The sequence below is a fragment of the Ictidomys tridecemlineatus genome, chromosome 2 (genome assembly GCF_052094955.1).
Source record: "Ictidomys tridecemlineatus isolate mIctTri1 chromosome 2, mIctTri1.hap1, whole genome shotgun sequence".
Lineage (NCBI taxonomy): Eukaryota > Metazoa > Chordata > Mammalia > Rodentia > Sciuridae > Ictidomys > Ictidomys tridecemlineatus.
In genome coordinates, this window is record NC_135478.1 from 156,922,248 (window position 1) to 156,942,167 (window position 19,920).

General features: G+C 32.3%; 1 protein-coding gene across 1 annotated transcript; it reads left to right on the top strand.

The window, feature by feature from the left end:
- The first annotated feature begins 1,066 nt into the window (after window positions 1-1,066).
- Agr3 (anterior gradient 3, protein disulphide isomerase family member) lies at window positions 1,067-17,898 on the top strand. The gene is made up of 8 exons (XM_078040028.1): window positions 1,067-1,328; window positions 4,210-4,345; window positions 5,541-5,604; window positions 15,227-15,279; window positions 15,772-15,848; window positions 16,415-16,478; window positions 16,913-16,996; window positions 17,667-17,898. The coding sequence occupies exons 2-8, from the start codon at window positions 4,240-4,242 to the stop codon at window positions 17,714-17,716; spliced, it is 498 nt and encodes a 165-aa protein (XP_077896154.1). The 5' UTR covers window positions 1,067-1,328; window positions 4,210-4,239; the 3' UTR covers window positions 17,717-17,898.
- Window positions 17,899-19,920: the final 2,022 nt, after the last annotated feature.

The window sequence follows — 19,920 nt, forward strand, 5'->3', positions numbered from 1 at the left end:
CCTGGCTACACGACGAGGTCTCCTGGGGATCACAAAAATGGTTCAGTTTGGAAAAATGATAAGCCTTTTTTATCAAATGAGGAAATCCATATCACTCTTTATAAGAGATTTAGTTTGGGAATAATGGCTGCCTTCTCAACATGGTAAAAAAAAAAAAATTCAGTACTGTATCTAAAGAAAAATACTAGAATCAGACCCTCCCTGATACCGGAGACAAGAAAGTCATCATTCCCATATTTGAGAACTGCATTTGTTAATATACTCAGAGAAAATAGACAAAGAAAGGAGGGGAGGACAGATGAAAAGAGGGAAGAAGGAAGGAATTCATGAATGATAACCTGGATTGGGGAGTAGCAAACTGTTTCTATAAAGGGTCAGTTAGTAACTATTTTGGACTTCACATGCTGCACAGTTCTTGGTACACATACTCAGCTTTGCTGTTGCAGTGTGAAAGCAGCCACAGATGATAGGTGAGCAAAGAACAAGGCTGTGCGCCATCCACCAAATCTTTATTTGTAGACAGTAAAATTTGAATTTTATACAATTTTCATGTATCACAAAATATGATTCTTCCTTTGATTTTTCCCCCCATCCATTTAAAAGTATAAAAGCCGTTGTCAGATCCTGAGCTACACAAAACAAATGAACCAGTTGTTCACTCCTGCTTTAGATCATTTTAAGTGATTAATTAAATAATATCTATTAAATATAAACAAACCTATCTAATTGCTTTTTTAATTTTTTTGCCCAAGATTGTAAAGAGTGATCAAATGATGAAAATATTTAATTTTAAAACAGCATTTTTATTTCATTCTCAGAAAAAAGGATCTGATCTCTGTAGTGGTTAATTATATTCCTGTAAACAGAGTAACCCTTAGGAATTTCAATTTGCTTTGTATCTAATCTGCAAGCCTCCCAGAACTCTCATTGAGACAATGGCGTACACAGTTTCTACATTCATTTCCCACCCACTCCCCCCCTTTTTTTTTTTTTTTTTTTTTTTTGGTGCTGAACTCCAGCCAAATAATAAATTACCCTGGGAAATAAAAGGTAGGGGAGAAAGACACAAAGATGGCCTTTGGCCTCATTTTATGAGGACATTCGATCTTAATTTAGAGACGAAAGCTTTTCTACTGAGAGAAGCATGAGAACTGGAAAGATACAGAATTTCTCAGACAACCCTAGTCTGGTAAATTTGCAGGTGACAACACTCCGGTTTCTATAGGTGAGGTTGTAGGTCAGGTGTGTGGGTGTGTCTGTAAACCCACACCCCTTTTTAACCAGAAACATCTAGAGCACACTTTCAACAAGAGCACTGGCTGGTTCAGGTAAGCAAACAGTTTCCAGATGACTTAAATCAGCAGTCAATCTCTGCTATATTTAAATGATTAGTTTTTGCTCTTTGAAAGTGAGGTTTTCCATAAAGGGTGGGAAAGTGGAATTAAATTATATTTTTCTTCCGGATTTCCTATGCTGATTTCATAGTTTTAGTCTTTATTTATAGTAATGATAGTAAACTTTAATTTTAAAAAAATGACTCTTTCAAAATTATGCTAGAAGTGACAATGGTTCTTTTATTGTACATTTTAAGTTTTTGTTTTATTTTAAAACAGAAGTTTTTAACATAATATGCAAGTAAGTGGCTTAGGTTAAATTACTTTTGAAGAGTGACATCCTAGTGTCAGAAAACGCTAACTAGCCAGTTAATAAGCCTAATTTTAGATATTTGGTTATGCGTTTGCAAAGTATATAAACTACTGCAATGTCATATTCAGCTGTGCCCCAAACAGCTTAGCCTTGCAACTGATAATAAAGGACCCTAAGCAAGACATCCTTTACCAATGAAAGTAGTATTCAAAAGAAAAAATTCAAGTTGTATTGCTGTCATAGAATATAGTTAAAATCTATTTTAATTTATCAAACAATATAAAATAAAAACTTAAGATTTTTACTTTGAAAGTATTATTTGGCAATAATACAAAAATACTTAAAAATAATGCAGGAGCTGGGACTGTAGCTCTGTGGCAGACAGAGCACTTGCCTAGCATGTGCGAGGCACTTGGTTTGATCCTTAGTACCACATACAAATAAAATAAAGGCATACTACAAAAAAAATTTTAAATAATAATATTTCAGTTCCCATTCAACTCTAAACGTGGTGGGTTTAAAACAGCAGATATGATAAAGTTACATGTTCTTTTTTTTATGTAGATTCCACCACTTATTTCTGTTCCTAACAGAGAACCTTTCTAATGCTTTCTCCAGATTAACTTTTCCTAGTTCTTCTTCACATCCAAGATCATAGAAGAATGTAAAGGCAATTTCAGACCCTCTTTTCAAGGAAAATGAACAGAAGTTTATAACAGTTTCCAAACAGTTTCAGGGTTTTTTTCTTTGTTTGTTTAGCCTACTGTAGTTCATCCATAGACTTTCTTGAAGCTACTAGAATCAGGTTAAGACCCTTTTCTAGCTGAGTGCAGTGGAACACACCTGTAATCCCAATGGCTCGGGAGGCTGAGGCAGGAGAATCAAGAGTTCAAAGCCAGCCTCAGCAAGGGCAAGGCGCTAAGCAACTCATGAGAACTATCTCTAAATAAAAATACAAAATAGGGCTGGGTTTGTGGCTCAGTGATAGAGGACTTGCCTAGCATGTGTGAGGCACTGGATTTAATTCTCAGAACCACATATAAATAAATTTTTTTAAAATAATAAAAGCCCACCAACAACTAAAAAATATTTTTAAAAAAGAAAAAGAAAGAAAGAAAAAGACTCTTTCCCAAGTTGCTTCAGTTTCTCCACCGCACCTCTCAACCCGACTAAACCTGCTCTTCCCACGCTGGGATTTGGTCCCAGCATCACCTATCTCTATCCCTTACTAAAATCTCCCTTCTCTTTTGATTCAGCCTTTAAGATACAAGATGACCAGTCCCTAGGTACAAGCTGACATTCTGAAATGTTTTATGGTTTAATAAGTTATACGAACTTAAATTGAGATCCTTATCAGATACTGTGGTTACTGTTTAACAAGGGTTTTAGTGTCTGTCTACAAAGAAAGTAATAAATGGGAAGGGAAGTAATTTAAATAAAGCTAACCTTAGTGTCAAATAATATCAACTCAGAGAGGAAACAGAAAATATACATCACTACAAAGGAAAAAATGCTAGGATGAAAGGAATGAGGAAATGTCTGCAGAAACCTAGAATCTGTAAACTTCACTGCAAAGTTGCTGCTCCCCCATGCTACAATTGCTATTTAACACTGACTACAATATTACAAATGTTTTGCCAATGCTAAGTCATTGTGTCTTATTAATCTTTCAACTTTTCTTCGTAATACCTAATACAGTTAAATATAGCAACTTCTGTGTTTGAGCAGAATTTATAAACAGTCTTTTATTGTATTTTGGTCAGAGAATCTCATTATTTTGGTGGGGAACTCACTACTGAATAACACAAGTCAATGAGAAAAATGACAATGAAGTTAAGCGAATATATAAACATGAAGGATATAGGTACATTTATTTCTATTCTTTATACATACGTTTAATTCATAGCAATTGAAAATATTTGATTTTTAAAAAGAGCTGAATTTATAAACTGAGGGGCAAAAGGCTGAGTACCTGTTGACATGTGACTACAGAGACAAGACTGATCTATACTCAATTTTTCCTCTGATTTCCATTTTAAGCAATGTTTCTTGGTGCCTAATCTCATTTTGATATAGAGTTAGAGTGTTCTATTAGACTATTAGATTCAGAAGAAGCAAAAGACAAAGACCATTCCTGCATGCTAAAGTCACCTTTGCATTGCACTTTGCAGTTGAAATGTGATTAACATCATCTTAGTTGAGTCTCACTGGTAGGTTGTGTGCACTACAGGGCAATCCAGAAGCAGGATCGTCAGTCCTCATCCTGTTCTCTTTCAACTACATCTCACCATGACCAGGGTGTACAGAACCTGACTCTTTGCCACCTGTACATTTGCTAAATTAATGGAATTTTTAAAATATTTTAAAAATAAAATGTGAACAACCAACAATAAAAAATAAATAAAAATAAAAATAAAATGTGAACCAAAGTTGTAGGTGGTTACACTGTGTGAAATTAAAGAGCAACCTGTCAGCACAGGTTCGGTCCAGCTCTTAGCCAATGTCTTTTAATCACAGCCTGAAGGAAGCCACTAGATACTGAAAATGCCTTTTGTCATCTAGCTTCTTCTGAGAGGTTCTCTGGAAGACATCATGTTACACTCAGCTTTGGCCCTGTGCCTCTTATTTATCACAGTTTCTTCCAGCCTTGCCCTTGTAATCAGAAAGGAAAAGAGACCTCCACAGACCCTGTCAAGAGGTACTGTAATATCATTTTATTTTCTAAACTCAATCACTTGGATTGTTTTTAAAAATACCTAATATTTTCACTAGTATGAAGCAAAGAATGAACTAGATGTTTGTTGCATATGACAAACTTGAGTTAAAAAAGAAAGAAGGAACCAATTAAGATTTTAGGCAGTGAATCAAACTAACCCTCAAATAATAATAATTTTTGTATCTTTTGTAGAAATAGTGGGAAATTGATTTGATATCTATAATTTGGTAATTAGAATCCTAGAAAATTATTGATCGATATGTCATAACGACATCCTAAAAGCAATTTAAGATTCAGAATTTGCTTAGATTCCCAGTCTTCTATTTATTAAGGCAAGAAAATAATTTGGAATGATTTTATCCAAGGTTACTCAGAAAATGATACTTTATCCCAAACGCTGAGAATTTTGGTTAACCCTGTTGTTGCTATAATGACTCTGGAAATAACTGTAGTTTTAGACATCAATCTAGACTTGTCATTGGGTACTGATTTAGAAAACATTTCCAATTTTGTACTTACTATTTTTACTTTGTCCTAAGAAACTAATATATCTTCATGTAGGAAAAGAAAGTGTTCTGAAGAAAAAATTTTCAGAGTTGGTTCTTATCTTTCCAATTAACAAAATCATTTGTCCCCATGTTTAATTCAAAACTATCGGTATAATCACAAAGCACTTGACTACTATTTGGTAATGTGAACTGGGCAAACAAATTGAGATCAACCATAATGTAATTTCAAATTCTAAAGCACCACCTGATTTTCCAAGTCCATTCATTTCTTAACAGATGTACTGAGTACCAGCCAAGTACATCCATCATTATTTACTAAGTTCAACTTCAGTTGAACCATCATACTAACTATATCTAGAAAGGCAATACTTTTTTGTTAAAGTAGTAAAAACGGAAAATATGTTCCTAGATATAATTTATTATATAGATCTTATCAGGTTCAAGGCCATGGGCCTATTTGACTCACAGTCCTAAATCCTTCATACTATAATCTAAATGGACAGCACTCTTTGTAAGCCAGTTATAAATGTGTATCCTTAACACCACATGCTATCCAATTGCTTAGTAGCTGAGTTAAATGTCAGTAGTTAGATATCTGCTTACCAAAACCCACCCAGAGCTCTTCTGTAGTCCTTAATTAATACATTGATTTCTCCCTTCTACTTCAGGATGGGGCGATGACATCACTTGGGTACAAACTTATGAAGAAGGTCTCTTCCATGCTCAGAAAAGGTAAAATTAATTTTAATTAATTTCAGTTAATTTTCATAGATTATACAGATGCCTCATAAATGTACTCAAAACAGGCACGTAAGCTTTTGAAGGGTTGCCACACATATTTGTTCTACTCTTGTATTTGGTTTGAAAAAATAGTTGCTGTTAGAATAGATTTTTTTAATTTAAAAAAGGCTATAAATACCACTATATTAAATTCTTCATCACCTTAGCAAGCTTTTGAATATAAGTTGTATAAACAAAACAGTATTACTAATTAGGCATAATATAAGCTTAAATAGGAAATTGATTTAAGCCAACAATCCTTCAGCTTGTCTGTTTATCAAAACAATCTGGGGCCTTTTTCAAACTCATATTTATCGTTGATCAACCAATTACTCAATGGCCAAAAGTTTTTATCCTTAAAGACCTATTAAATATCTGAGAAACCTTGTATTTTTTAAACCTCCCCAAGAATTTATCAAATATCTAAAGAACATCCAATTCCAATATTCCTTCAAGACATAATATACCAAATTAAATGAGAATTGGTTAAGCATTCTCAAAACCGGCCAAATATTACAAAAATAGAGAAGTCTACAGAATATTATTTCCAAATATTAATGTAACAAACAACATATCAGTAAAGTACAGCCTTGATAAAATGAGGTTTAGTCTGAAAGTTCCAGGATGATTAAAGATTAAGAAACATATTAAATAAAATAATTTAATATGTATAAAGAGGCAAATCATACAGTATCTTTCATCTCCACAAATGCTGGAAAGATGTTTAATAGAATACAGTATCTATATCTGAAATTTTTAAGCTGATATTTTAAAATATTAACTGATTCAAACTGAACTTAATAAGAAAAAAAATAAAAGTTAATATCATGTTTACTGGGATAACAAAGAGAAGTCCCTCATTCATGTCTGAATAAGATGTCTGCCATAGTATGCTTATTTTAAGTCCTCTGGGTACTAGAAGAATGAGAGTTTTTATTCCATTTTTCGTATGATCTATCAAAATGCATTCTACTGTCATGTATAACTAATAAGAACAAATTAAAAAATCTAAAAAAAAAAAGATGCTCCCCATCAGCACAACTATTAACTATTATTCTGGAGGTATAGACAATGAGACTAAGTGACAGTGTAAAAGTCTAAAATTTGGAAAGGAGAGGATACAAGTATCTTTGTGTATGATGCCTGCATACATGAAAAACTGAAGGAAAATAAAAACTAGATGGAATAATGAAAACTCAAACTACATGAGAATAAATTAACATAGAAGTCAATAACAGAACTTAAATACATGAGAGTACATTCAAAAAATTTTAAAATATCCTACTTAAAATGGCAACCAAAAAGTTTAAATACCTCAGAATAAACTTGGCAGAAAATGTAAAAAAAGTTATTGAACTAAAATTAACTTGATAACCTAGAAAACTTAATTCCTATATACAAAACTTACCAAGACTGAAACATGAAGAAATAAAAAAATTGAATAAATCAATGAGCAAAGAGATTTTATTCATAATAAAAATCTCCCATCAAAGAAAAGTTAAGGATCTGAAAACATTACTGCTGACTTCTACTAAGCTTTTAAAGAACTAATACTAATCCTTCTAAACTCTCCCAGAAAATTGAAGAGAAAAGACTCTTGCAGGGCTGGGGTTGTGGCTCAGTGGTAGAGCGCTTGCCTAGTATGTGTGAGGCAGTGGGTTCAATTCTCAGCACCTCATATAAATAAATAAATAAAGGCCCAGCAACAACTAAAAAAACATATATTTAAAAAAAAATTTTAATTTAAAAAAGAATATTGCAAAACTCATTTAGTAAGGCTAGCATTACCCTGCTAAAAAGTCAGACAAGGACACTATAAAAAAGAAAATTAGTACTGGGGATGTAGTTCAATGGCAAAGCACCCTGGGTTTGATTCCCTGTATTAAAACAAAACAAAAAACAAACCAAAAGAATGATTCACCATGATTGAGTAGAATTTATCCCTGGGATGCATTTAACATATGCAAATCAGTAAATATGAGATACACCACTTTCAAAGAATGAAAGACAAAACTCAGATGATCATTTCAGTAGATTCAGAAAAGCATTTGACAAAATTCAACATCCATTTAAAATAAAAACTCTCGACAGATTAGATACAGAAGGGACGTGCCTCAACACAGTAAAGCCCTGTGATGAGCCCATAGCAACAATGTTCAATGGCGAAAGGTGGAAAGATTTTTCTAAAAGATCAGGAATAAAACAAGGATGCCCACTCTTACCACTTCTGTTCAACATAGTACTATTAGAAGTTCTGTCCGTGTAATTAAGCAAGAGAGAAAAGTATCCAAATCAGAAGTTTAATTTCCTTGTTTGCATGTGATAAAATCTTATAAAGAATAAGCCTGAGAAAGATTCCAGCTAAAGCCATTAGAACTAAAAAAAAAAATGAATTTCATAAAGCTGCAGGGGACAAAAATCAATATATGAAAATCAATAGTGTTTCCATACACTAACCATGAACCATACAAAAAAGAATCAAGAAATCAATCCCATTTATAATAGCTATCAGTGTATGTACGTACACACCGTCCCCCACCTCTCAAAAATAGATTTAATCAAGGTGGCACGATATCTATGCACTGAAAACTATAAAACATAGATGAAAGAAACTGAAGAGAACACAAAGAAATGGGAATATCCAAGGACTGGAGAAATTAATATTGTTAAAATGTCCTCAGTACTCAAAGCAATCTATAGATTCAATACAATCCCTATCAACATTTTAATATTTTCCACAGAAATTAATAAAAACTATCCTAAGAAGACAAAAATCCTGATAGTCAAAACAATCTTGAGCAGAAAGAACAAAGCTGGAGGCATCATAATTCCTGATTTCAAAATCAACTACAAAGCTATAGAAATAAAAATAACATGAAACTAGCATAGAAACGAACCCATGTGTTTTTCCATGAAACACAGTGGAAAACCTAGATATAAACCCACACATTCATAGTGAATTGAATTTTTTTTTTTTTTTTTTTTGGTGCCAGGGATTGAGTCCAGGGTCATCCTCATGTCAAGCACATGCTTTGCCACCAGGAAACACCCCTAATCTGTAGTCAATTGATATTTGATGAAGACTCTAAGGATACACATGGGATAAATCAGTCTCTTCAAAAAGTAGAGCTTGTAAAACGAGGTATCCACTAGCAGAATAATTAAATCAGAACTTCATCTCATACCAAACACAAAAAATCAAGCAAAAATGGATTAAAGATTTATTTACTTACTTATTTGGGGATATTACAAGTATTGAACTCAGGGGAATTCGACCACTGAGCCCACATCCCCAGTCCTATTTTGTATTTTATTTAGAGACAGGGTCTCACTGAGTTGCTTAGTGCCTCGCTTTTGCTGAGACTGGCTTTGAACATCCAATCCTCCTGCCTCAGCCTCCCGAGCTGCTGGGATTACAGGTGCATGCCACCACAACTGGCTTGGATTAAAGATTTAAATGTTAAAACATTCAATTGTAAAACTACTAGAAGAAAACAGGAAGCAAGTTCTAGATTTTGGTCTGAGCAATGGTTACTTGAATAAGACCCCAAAAGCAATGGCAATGAAAGCAAAAAGAGAAGAATGGGATTACATCAGACAAAAAAGTTTCAGCACAACTAAGGAAACAATCCACAAAGTAAAGAACCTGTGGAATGGGAGGACATATTTGCAAACCTTGCATCTGAAAAGGGGTTAATGTCAACATATATTAGGAACTCAAATTACTTAACAAAACAGGTAATGGGCAAAGTAGACATACAAATGGCCAACAGATGAAATACCCAACATCTCATCATCAGAGTAATACAAATTAAAACCACAGAAGATATTACTGCATCTGTTAGATCAGCAATTACAAATAAAATGAAAGATAGCAAGTGTTGGCAAGGATAAGGAGGAAAGAGAACCCTTGTAACACTGTTGATGGGATTATAAATTAGCATAGTCATTTTGGGAAACAACATCATTTCCTCAAAACACCAAAAATAAAATTACCATATGATCCAGCAATACCACTACTGGGTATGTACACCAAAGGCATGCTGTGGAGACATCTGGACTCCCTTGTTCATTGCCACACTAATCACAATAGCCAAGATATAGAAACTACCTGTGTGTCCATCTAGGGATAAATGGATTTATAAAATGTGGTATATACTCATGATAGAATATTATTCAGCTTCAAAAAAACTAAATTCTGTGATTTGCAACAATATGGATGAACCTAGAGAACATTATGTTAAATAAGCCAGGCAGAGAGAGAGAAATACTATATAAAATCGCCTATATGTGGAATCTAAAGAAGTTATATACATAAGTAGAAAGGAGAATGGTGGTTGCCAGAAACTGGAGGAGGCAAAGGGGAGGATGGGAAAGGAAAAAGGTTGGACAGCAGGTGCAAAGCTGCATTCAGATGGGAGGAGTAAGTTCTGATGTTCTATTGCACAGCAAGGTAATTATATTCATAATAATGTAGATTTCAAAATAAATAGAAAGTTTTTAAATAGTCTCACCATTAAGAAATGATAGTTATTTGAGTTGACGTTTAGGCTAAAAAGAAGCAGCCAAAAAATACTGAAAAAATGCTCAGCCTCACTAATCACAAGAAAATGATGTACTAAAACCACAATGAAGTTTCAGTTCACACCTTTAGATTGGGTATGATCAAAAAGATGAAAAATAACACATCCTGGCTAAAACATAGAGAAAAAGGAATCCTTGCTCATAGTTGATGGGAACATAATGTAGTAAGAGCCATTATGGAAAACAGTATGGAGTTTCCTCAAAAACTTAAAAATTAAAGCAAAATTGATGAACACACAGGTATATATCTAAAGGATATAAAATCAATATGTCGAGAATCTGTATTTCCATGTTTATTACAGCACTATTCAGAATAGCCAGACATGGAATCAGCGTAAGTGTCCATAAACAAATGAATATGGAAAATATGGCACACACATACAATGGGGAATTTGATTCAGTCTTTGAAAGAATGAAATATGGTTATTTGCAAGAACAAGGATGAATCTGGAGGATATTGTGTTGTTTGAAATAATTCAGGCACAAAGCAACAAATATCACATGATCTAACTTATATGTGGAGTTTTAAAATGTCAAACTCAGAAAAAGTAATTGTGGTTACCAGAGTATGACAGTAGAGAGGAGAGTACTGGGGAGATATTGGTTATAGGACACACATTTCAATTAGGAAGAATATATTCAAGAGAGACATTATGCATCATGATGACAATAACTATTGTCATATAGTTATTGATGTTATTATGTTATTAACAATGTTATTAACTAATAACATTATATTCTTGAAAATTGCCAAGAGAGTAGATTTTACTTGTTCTTATCATAAAAAAATATGTGAAGAAATGCTTATGTTTAAAAACTTGATTTAGACACATTATAACATAGAGATGTATCGAAACATCATGTTATACACAATAAATATAGAAAACTAATATAAACATCAGTATCTGCAATTCTCCGTGTCAACTAAATTGGTCATCTGTTAATAGAATATTTTACATGATGAGTGGTAGGAAACATAGATTTTGAAATAGTTAGTACTAACGAGAATTTGATAACCATCTGTGAAAAGATTAAAAAATTGGATTCTTAACCTCACACATTTATATCAAAACAGATTACAAAGATGGATTTTATAAAAAATTAAATAATTAAGGTACCAGAAGATACTATTTCAAACATGTACTTAAGTCCTTATAATAAGGGAAGTCTAAGATTAGGGTGAGATGAAAATAAAGCTATTCAGTTCTCATCCTAGCTCCTCCTCTTGCCTTACCACATTCCTGCCCTTAATTGTGGCCCAGTTAAAAGGAGAAAATAAAAAGAAGGAACTAAAATATGTAGTATATTGAATACATGAATTTTCTGCATAACAAATAAATACACATAAGCAAAGGAAGAAGGCAGAGAAAGAGAGAGGAGAACTGTAGTATATATTACAGAGGTGAATTTCTCTAGTATACAAAATATTCCTAAAAATTAATAGAAGAAAGTTAAGTCAATAGAAAAAAAAAGTAGCAAAGGATGTGGTAGTTCCAGAACAGAAAAATAAGTAACTCAAACATAAGATAGGCTTATTTATAAGATAATAAAACCACCTTAACTTCTGTCTTACTACTGGATTAAAAAGTTTAAAACTTGTGAACTAGTTTTAGTGAAAGTAGAGGAAGTAGTTACTACTCACATTGCCCGAGTGAATATGAATTGGTACAGCTTTTATGCAGAATATACATCAAAATTATAAATGCACATACTCTTCAACCTAGAAATTCTGTTTCTGAAACTTATTCACAGAAATACCTACCCATCCATAAAAGCATATGTAACTACATATTCACCAAAGAAATGTTTATATAAATCTAAATGTTCAGAAGCAATCTAAAATGGGAGATTGGAACAATTTAAATACCCATCTTCAAGAAGACTGATTTATATTAAAATATATCCATTTAATGGAATATTACACAAAAGGATCATATCTATGATACATTTATGCAAATACATGTGTGTTTGTATTTGTGGTTTTTATTTTATTGTATTTTTTAGATAGGGTCTTGCTAAGGTACTCAAGCTGACCTCCAAACTCAGGATCCTCCTGTTTTAGTCTCCTGAGTTGTTAAATATAGGCATATGTCATTTCACCCAATCTGGTTTGGTTTGTTTTTTTTTTCCCTTGCAGTACTAGGGATTGAACCCAGGGCTTTGTGCATACTAACCAGTGCTGTACCATTGAGTTACATCCATAGCCCTATTTTTTTTTAATTTAAAGAAAGAAATATGTATATATGCATGCACATACACGTGTACATAAATCTGGACTTACACAATATATATATATACATATTCAAGAAAACCTATGGAAGGGACCCTGAGAAATAATAATACTGCTTACATATGGAAGACAGCAGGGGGAAGAAGAATTTTTACCGCTTTAATTTTTGAATTTTAAATCAGCTGAATTTGTCATCTATTTAAATAAACAAAAGTAGAGAATTTAGAGAATTTATGAAGATTATTCACCAAATGATGATAAGCATTGAGGCTTTCACAGCCTCTAATTCTAGAGTCTCTAAAGTACAACTACTAATACTCTTTCTCTCAACTTAGGTTTCTTACCATCTGAAGTGCCAGTTCACAAGATTTTAACTAAGAGGCCACCCACCCTTTTTATACACTGTGAAAGCTAAAAATTATTATTACATTTTAAAATGTTTAATAAAAATCAAAAGAATAATATTTTATGACATGTGAAATTCAAATTTTAGTGCCCATAAAATAAAGTTCTACTGCAACAGCCACACTTGTTTTTTAAACATATTCTTTATGGCTGTTTCTGTGTGATGATGGCAGAGTTGAGTACTTGCAAATGAAACCATGTGGCCTACAAACTCTCAAATATTTACTTTCTGCTCCTACTAAAAAAAAAAAAAAAAAAAAAAAATTTGGAACCTTATTTTAGACTGTTGCTACTTCTGCCAAAAATGTTCCTGTGCTTTTCTTGAAATGAAAGAGTGTCTCCGTTTGAATGTGTGAACAGCTCATTCATAACTGAACCCTTAAGAGTGAGTCTTCTATGTGCCTGATAAATTTTTTTTCCTTGGATTCAAATTGCCCAGAAATCTAAAGGTCAAGTTAGTTCTCCAAGAGTTACTTCAATCCCTTTTCCTGAACACTGTTGGGATTGTTTCTAGCAGTTGTGTAGTTGCTGAAAAGAAACCGTAGCATGTCAAGAAAACAGGACTCAACACTAAACTGTTGGTCTATGTCTCAGGACAACTACACCCCCTAAATTCAAACAAAGAGGTTGTCTAATGGCAAAATTACTTGGTTGATGCTTATAATATCTGAGTTCCAGAGCTGAGAGAATAGATTTTAAGTGTTATCAACATAAAAAAAATTCAATAAATATTCTTACACTTAGATTTCTACTAACAAAAAGTGGGGATAATATTTCATTCGTTGGATCTCTAGTCTTTTTCACCAATAAGTTTGAAGTTGTTGGAAAATGCCAGCTTTCCAGCTATGTTATAAATCTTCACAGGTAAGTTGTAGGGTTTATTATTAACTAAAATTTACTTGAATCCCAAATTGGAAGATTAAAGAAAATTATTAACAGTTTGAAGTTTATGTTTAACACTTATTGAAACTGAAATATTGGGTACAGCATAGACTTGTGCAAAGAGAGCAATTTATATGATTATATCTATTAATTATATTTTTAAAGACTTATGCTGAATATATCAGAATCCATCTCCTTTGATATTCACAATATTCTCAGGATTAAAGGTGCATTTTAAAATTCATCCTATATACCTCAGTCTATTTGTATTTCTATAACAAAATACCTGAAGCTAGGTAATTTATAAAAAGAGGTTTATTTAGTTCACAGTTTTCAAAAGTATGGCACCTGCATCTGCTTGAATTTGGTGAGGGACTCATGGCAGATGGCATCACACAGCATGAGTACATGTAGAAAGAAGAGACAATGGAAGTTCCAGGCTCACTGAGAACAATGCATTCTTTTGGGAACTAATCCAATCCCAGGAGACCAGACCCACTTCAATGAGACAGCACTAATACATTCGTTAGTATGGAGCCCCATGACCTCATTACCTTATAACTAGGCCCCACTCCACCACACTGGGCACCAATCATTCGGTACAAAACCTTTGGGGGAACAAACCCCATCCAAACCATAACATATCAAAATCATAGTTGTCACACCTTACTATAGTTAATATTCTCATTATTCTTTTAAAGCAAGGAGCAAGGAAGTAAATTAGTAAATGCTAACTCAAGTACTGCCATTAAAACTTTTTTTCAGAGTTAAAATCAAAATAACCCTGAAAAATGTATTCATATGAAATCTTCAATTAGGTTGTTTACAAATTGTAAATTGGTATAAGAAAGAATGTGGAAATTGTCAAATATTACTAGATTTTTTTGTAAAAATAAACATTTGACGGTCCTGAAATCATATACCAAGTATTCGTTGGCAATGAATATTTTGTTCATAATATCTTTTCATCTTTGGAGATAGAATTAATTTTTATTTATCTAACTGCACTATCATGTACATAAGACTCAACCACTATGTTTGTTAAGCTGCAGATTCGTGGACCTCATAGCTAACATTTTTAATTGAGCAGGTCTAGGACGGTCTAGGCTAACTCAGAGCTAGCCTATAAATTTACATTCCTAATATGCTACTTGATGACCTTCATGCTATCAGTTCTGGGGCCACACTGCTATAGACTACATTGCTATGCTGTGTGAATCTAAGATTATAAATCTTACCAAATATAACAAAACTGGGCAGGGGATAAGCTCAGTTGGTAGAGTGCTTGCCTTGTAAGCACAAGGCCCTGGGTCCAATCCCCAGCACCACAAAAAAAGAAAAAAAAAACAAAACAAATAAATCTATGACCATCTTAAAAACTAAATAAATAAATAACAAAACTTTGTCTAATTCCACTGTATGTTTTGTCTTGATGTTAATCTCCTGACATTTCCACACTGCCTTTTTTTTTAGTAACAAGCCATTGATGGTTATTCATCACTTGGAAGACTGTCAATACTGCCAAGGTAATTTTATTTCTGAGATCCTATTATATGTCCAATATGAAGTAGAAAACGTGACTGATAAAAACAGTTATGAGGACACCACACAAACCCCATTTTAAAAGAGTACCACCATTTTACCAAGATGCTTGAAGTCCACAATGATTGCTAGAATGTATTTCTATCAAATGCCCTTTGAAATTTAATATCCCTTTTCCTCCCATAAAAAAAAAGGAGAGCAAGTGGGAAAATGTGCCGAAAGAACTTGTTTTAACCCATAAGTCAATAAGTTACGAGGAGTTAAAACTAGTGTCCCCATTAATGATTATTCCTTCATGTTTCTGTGGACAGACTGTCACTCATTGCTTCCCAGTGAGGGACTAAGTGGCAAAAGGTCAACAAACCATTTACACCCACGTTATTGCTGCAAACAAATTCAAAACACAAGGTTTGTTTTGTAATGTTATATTGAAGATGTTTTGATCCTTAAAACTAAAATTTTATTTTCCCTCACAGCACTAAAAAAAGTATTTGCCCAAAATGAAGAAATACAAGACATGGCTCAGAATAATTTCATCATGTTGAATCTCATGGTACATGAACTCAACAATATTTTCTCTTTTTTTCCATTATGATCTTAAAAAATAGTGGAATTGTGATATATTCATATGTGCATATAACAGTTCAGTCAGTTTCATTGTCCAGTACCTTTCTTTTTCCTCCCTTCCTCCTTCTCCCTATTCACATCCTCTATTCTACTGGTCTTTCTTCTATTTTCATGAAAATCCCTTTTCTACTTTTTTTCCCTCCTAGCTTCCATGTAGGAAAGAAAATATGACCTTTGAGTTTCTGAGTGTGGCTTATTTCACTAAACATGATGTTCTTCAGTTCTATCCATTTACTACAAATGATATAAATTTCCTTCTTTATGGCTATGTATACAATTTTTCTTAATATCATAATTTAATGGAAGATTTGAATCCTTTTATTCTATTTTCAAAACATACAGAATTAAGTATTGGTTGATATAGAATATTATATAGAATCATAAAAGGCCAAAATTTACAATCTACTAAATTTAGTTCACATAAAATATTTTTATATTAACTGTCAAAATCCATCTAATCCAATAACAGTCATTTCTTTCTTCTTCTGCTAGCATGAGACCACTGACAAGAATTTATCACCTGATGGGCAGTATGTGCCTAGAATCATGTTTATTGGTATGTGTATAATCTCATTGTGTCAGATTTACAAAATTGGTATGATTCTCAGCATTCTTGATTCTATTTGTTTTTAAATGCTAACTCAAATACTATTATTTTTAAAGGGAAGTCATTTCTAACAAATTATATTATGCTATTAATTTTATAATAAAATTTCACTATATTACTTGTAAAGTTTATTTTTAAAAAGCAACTTATGCTATTAAATCAATATCCCAATGTATTTCCAGTATGGTGCCCCAGACCAGTGAGAATTATAACAGTTATAACACACTAAAAGGAAAATTTAGGTTAATTCATCATGAATTCACATGTAAAAGAAATTAATTTTGCTTATAAATTTACTTGACTTTTGTTTTAGAGTGGGAGGGGGAAAATGATTTTCAAAACATGTTAAATAGTATTTCAGTGACTTGTTTTTTTGTTGACAGACCCTTCCTTAACAGTCAGAGCTGATATAACTGGAAGATACTCTAACAGATTGTATACATATGAACCTCAGGATTTACCAATATGTAAGTATTTAAGAATTGCCTTGGACAGTGTAATAGCTGACCCCTGACTGTTAAAAGGGCCAATGAAGGCCTATATTAGCACTGTCACAAACTCCTACCTCCCACCAAAATCTGAATTTCTGGGGCACCCCAGAATCTCAGGGATGCTGAAGAATTCTTGTGATCACTAAATTCTGGGACAACTGAAAGAACTTTGTATGCGTTACAATGACATAACCTCAAGGTAGTGCATTCTTTTTGTGTAAAAAAAAAATTACATATGATTTCCTCAAATTATAACAGTGAAATGTTTTTGTCTTCCTTTAAGAACTATGAGCAAGAAGGTAGAGACTTAGGACTTCAATCCATTTTTTACAACCTCTACTATTAGCTGTATTAAATAAGACAATGATGCCTCTCAGATCCAGCAATACTGGGTCAGTTAATAACTGATTAAAGAGAAAATACCTACTCCCTCTGATAAATTGTTTATCATAAAGAAATTTGATCTGATCTAATCTATAAATTCACATGTATATCTTTAGCATAAAATTCTTCAATGTCAGTTGATGAATTCTCATGTTTTCAAAGCTATTAATTTAAATGGACTTATTTCAGATCCTAGCAACAATTATTACATATGATTACTTTCATTTACTAATATTTCAATGTCTGTTTACTTTTATTTCAGTGATAGAAAACATGAAAAGAGCATTAAGACTTATTCAATCAGAGTTATGAAGTATGATGGAAAATGTCTTTAATTCTGAGGTCAAATACCATGAAGAAAACATCTGACTCACTGACAAAACCTAAATGTGCAAATATATGGATTTTGTAATGCTATTTAGATTTTTTAAATGTGTTTTAAATATTCTTGTGACAATATAATGATATTTCAATAAATGTTGCTAAGACATGAACATGACAATGTAGTAGTTCAACTTCTATTTGCATCAATAGCAAGAAAGCTTGTATAAGCCAAGAGTTAGGAAAGAGGTGTCTATTCTATTTCCTCACATCTCACATCTCACCTCTCACTCTACCAACAACTCATCTAATTTTACATCTAGCCTCTCCATTGTATCTATCACGCTAGTGTACATCATAAATGGTCTTCATGGACCAAAGCAAATGCATGCATTTTAATCACTTCTTATTTGAATAGCATAATTCAGAGATAACACTTACTTCTTTTCCTCCTTTATATTTAGATATACATTTATAACCCATTTACAACAAATTTACAATATAATTTAAAAATTCAATTGTATGTTTTCCTAAATTATTGAGTAGGTACTTTAAACTTTTAATATTTTAACAACAGTGTAACTTATCCAGGAAGATTGAAGCATTTCTCCACTTAACTAAAAGAAAAGAATTCTGTTTTCATCTGAAATGATCAGATATCCAACTACCAATTCATTTCTTCATAGGAAGCTTCCAGAGGATCAATCATGTCTTCTACTCCCTTAAATAACAACAAAATTCCTGCTAATAGAAATTCCATAATCAGCCAGTAGGAATTATCAGAAAATAAAAAATGTTTTAGGTGGGCTAAACTTTTTCTGGCACATAGAATTTGATTGCATTTGACAAAATCTGAATTGTTTTGAGAATATAAGAGTGCACTTTTACATATGATAGATATACAATGTCTATAATCTAGACACTCGAATAATTCCAACGTTTGATGAACCAGAGAAAGAAAATAGTTTCCACCATTCTGTCATTTTTTAAGTAGATCTTTACTAAACTTATTATTTGAATATAAACAGGTTATGTGAACATTAGTGCTAAATATCCATGTATTCTTATTTGGCAAACAAATATTAATATTCTATTTTAATTTTTATACCCTATATTACTTTTTATATCAAAGTCTGGGGTTAATTTCTTAAATGAATGCTAGATATCCAAATGCACTGGCATTCTCTGAAAATAATCTAAATTTAAAGACTAAATTAATTAAATATTAAATTTAAATACTAAAGTAATAAACTTGATTTCATTTTTGCATAACTCACATTGAGGTAAAAAATGTGGCAGTCATCTTCTGTGAACTACAGAAGAAATGAGTTCATAACTATAAAATAAATAACCCTAAACATTCACTTATTTTTCTTGAGTGTAAAGATGTTATTAAATGATAAATTGCTCTTGATAATAAAAATAGATATACCTTTATATTTTAACATACATTTATTATTCATGATTGTATAAACTAACAATATTATATACATAATTATTTTATAATATAAATCGTATCAGTAAATGTACCTTTTAACCAATTTTTCTTTCTCTATCCTACGTTACAAATTAAACTCTATTTTCTAGTTGATATTTCCAGCTAGTATATTCACTATACAAAAGTGCATGCTTTGATTTCATCATCTCTAACTTTGCCCCTGCCTTTGAAATGTAGGACTATACTCTGTGTTGGAGGAAGTACATGTATAATGTACTTCTGTTTATGCTCATAACCTCCAAAACATTATTTCTTCCCTAAAACATTCAAGGAAAAAAATCACTACTATCAACTCTCTGAAATAGTACAAACAGTTCTGTGTGCCTAGGCCTTTGTATAAAGGAGCTTTTAGAGACCTCATTTGCATTTCAAAGAGAGATAAGAGTCAAAATTTATCTATTAAATATTACCTAGAATAGGGTTTTCAGGTGAGCACGAGACATTCAGCTAAATTTAAATCAGAGATAAACAACTTTTTCAATGTAAATATGTCTTGTGCAATATTTTGGATATACTTATACTAAAATCTATTTGTTTATCTGAAACTTCAGAATTAACTGGATAACATTTCTTTTTAGGTACGAATCCTAGCAACCCTGCTCATATTTATTGTACTAGAGCTTCCTTTATTTTGCCTCAAATAACATTTATATTTCAAGTCAATGTCTCAATTTCTGAAATCAAAACACTCTGAATT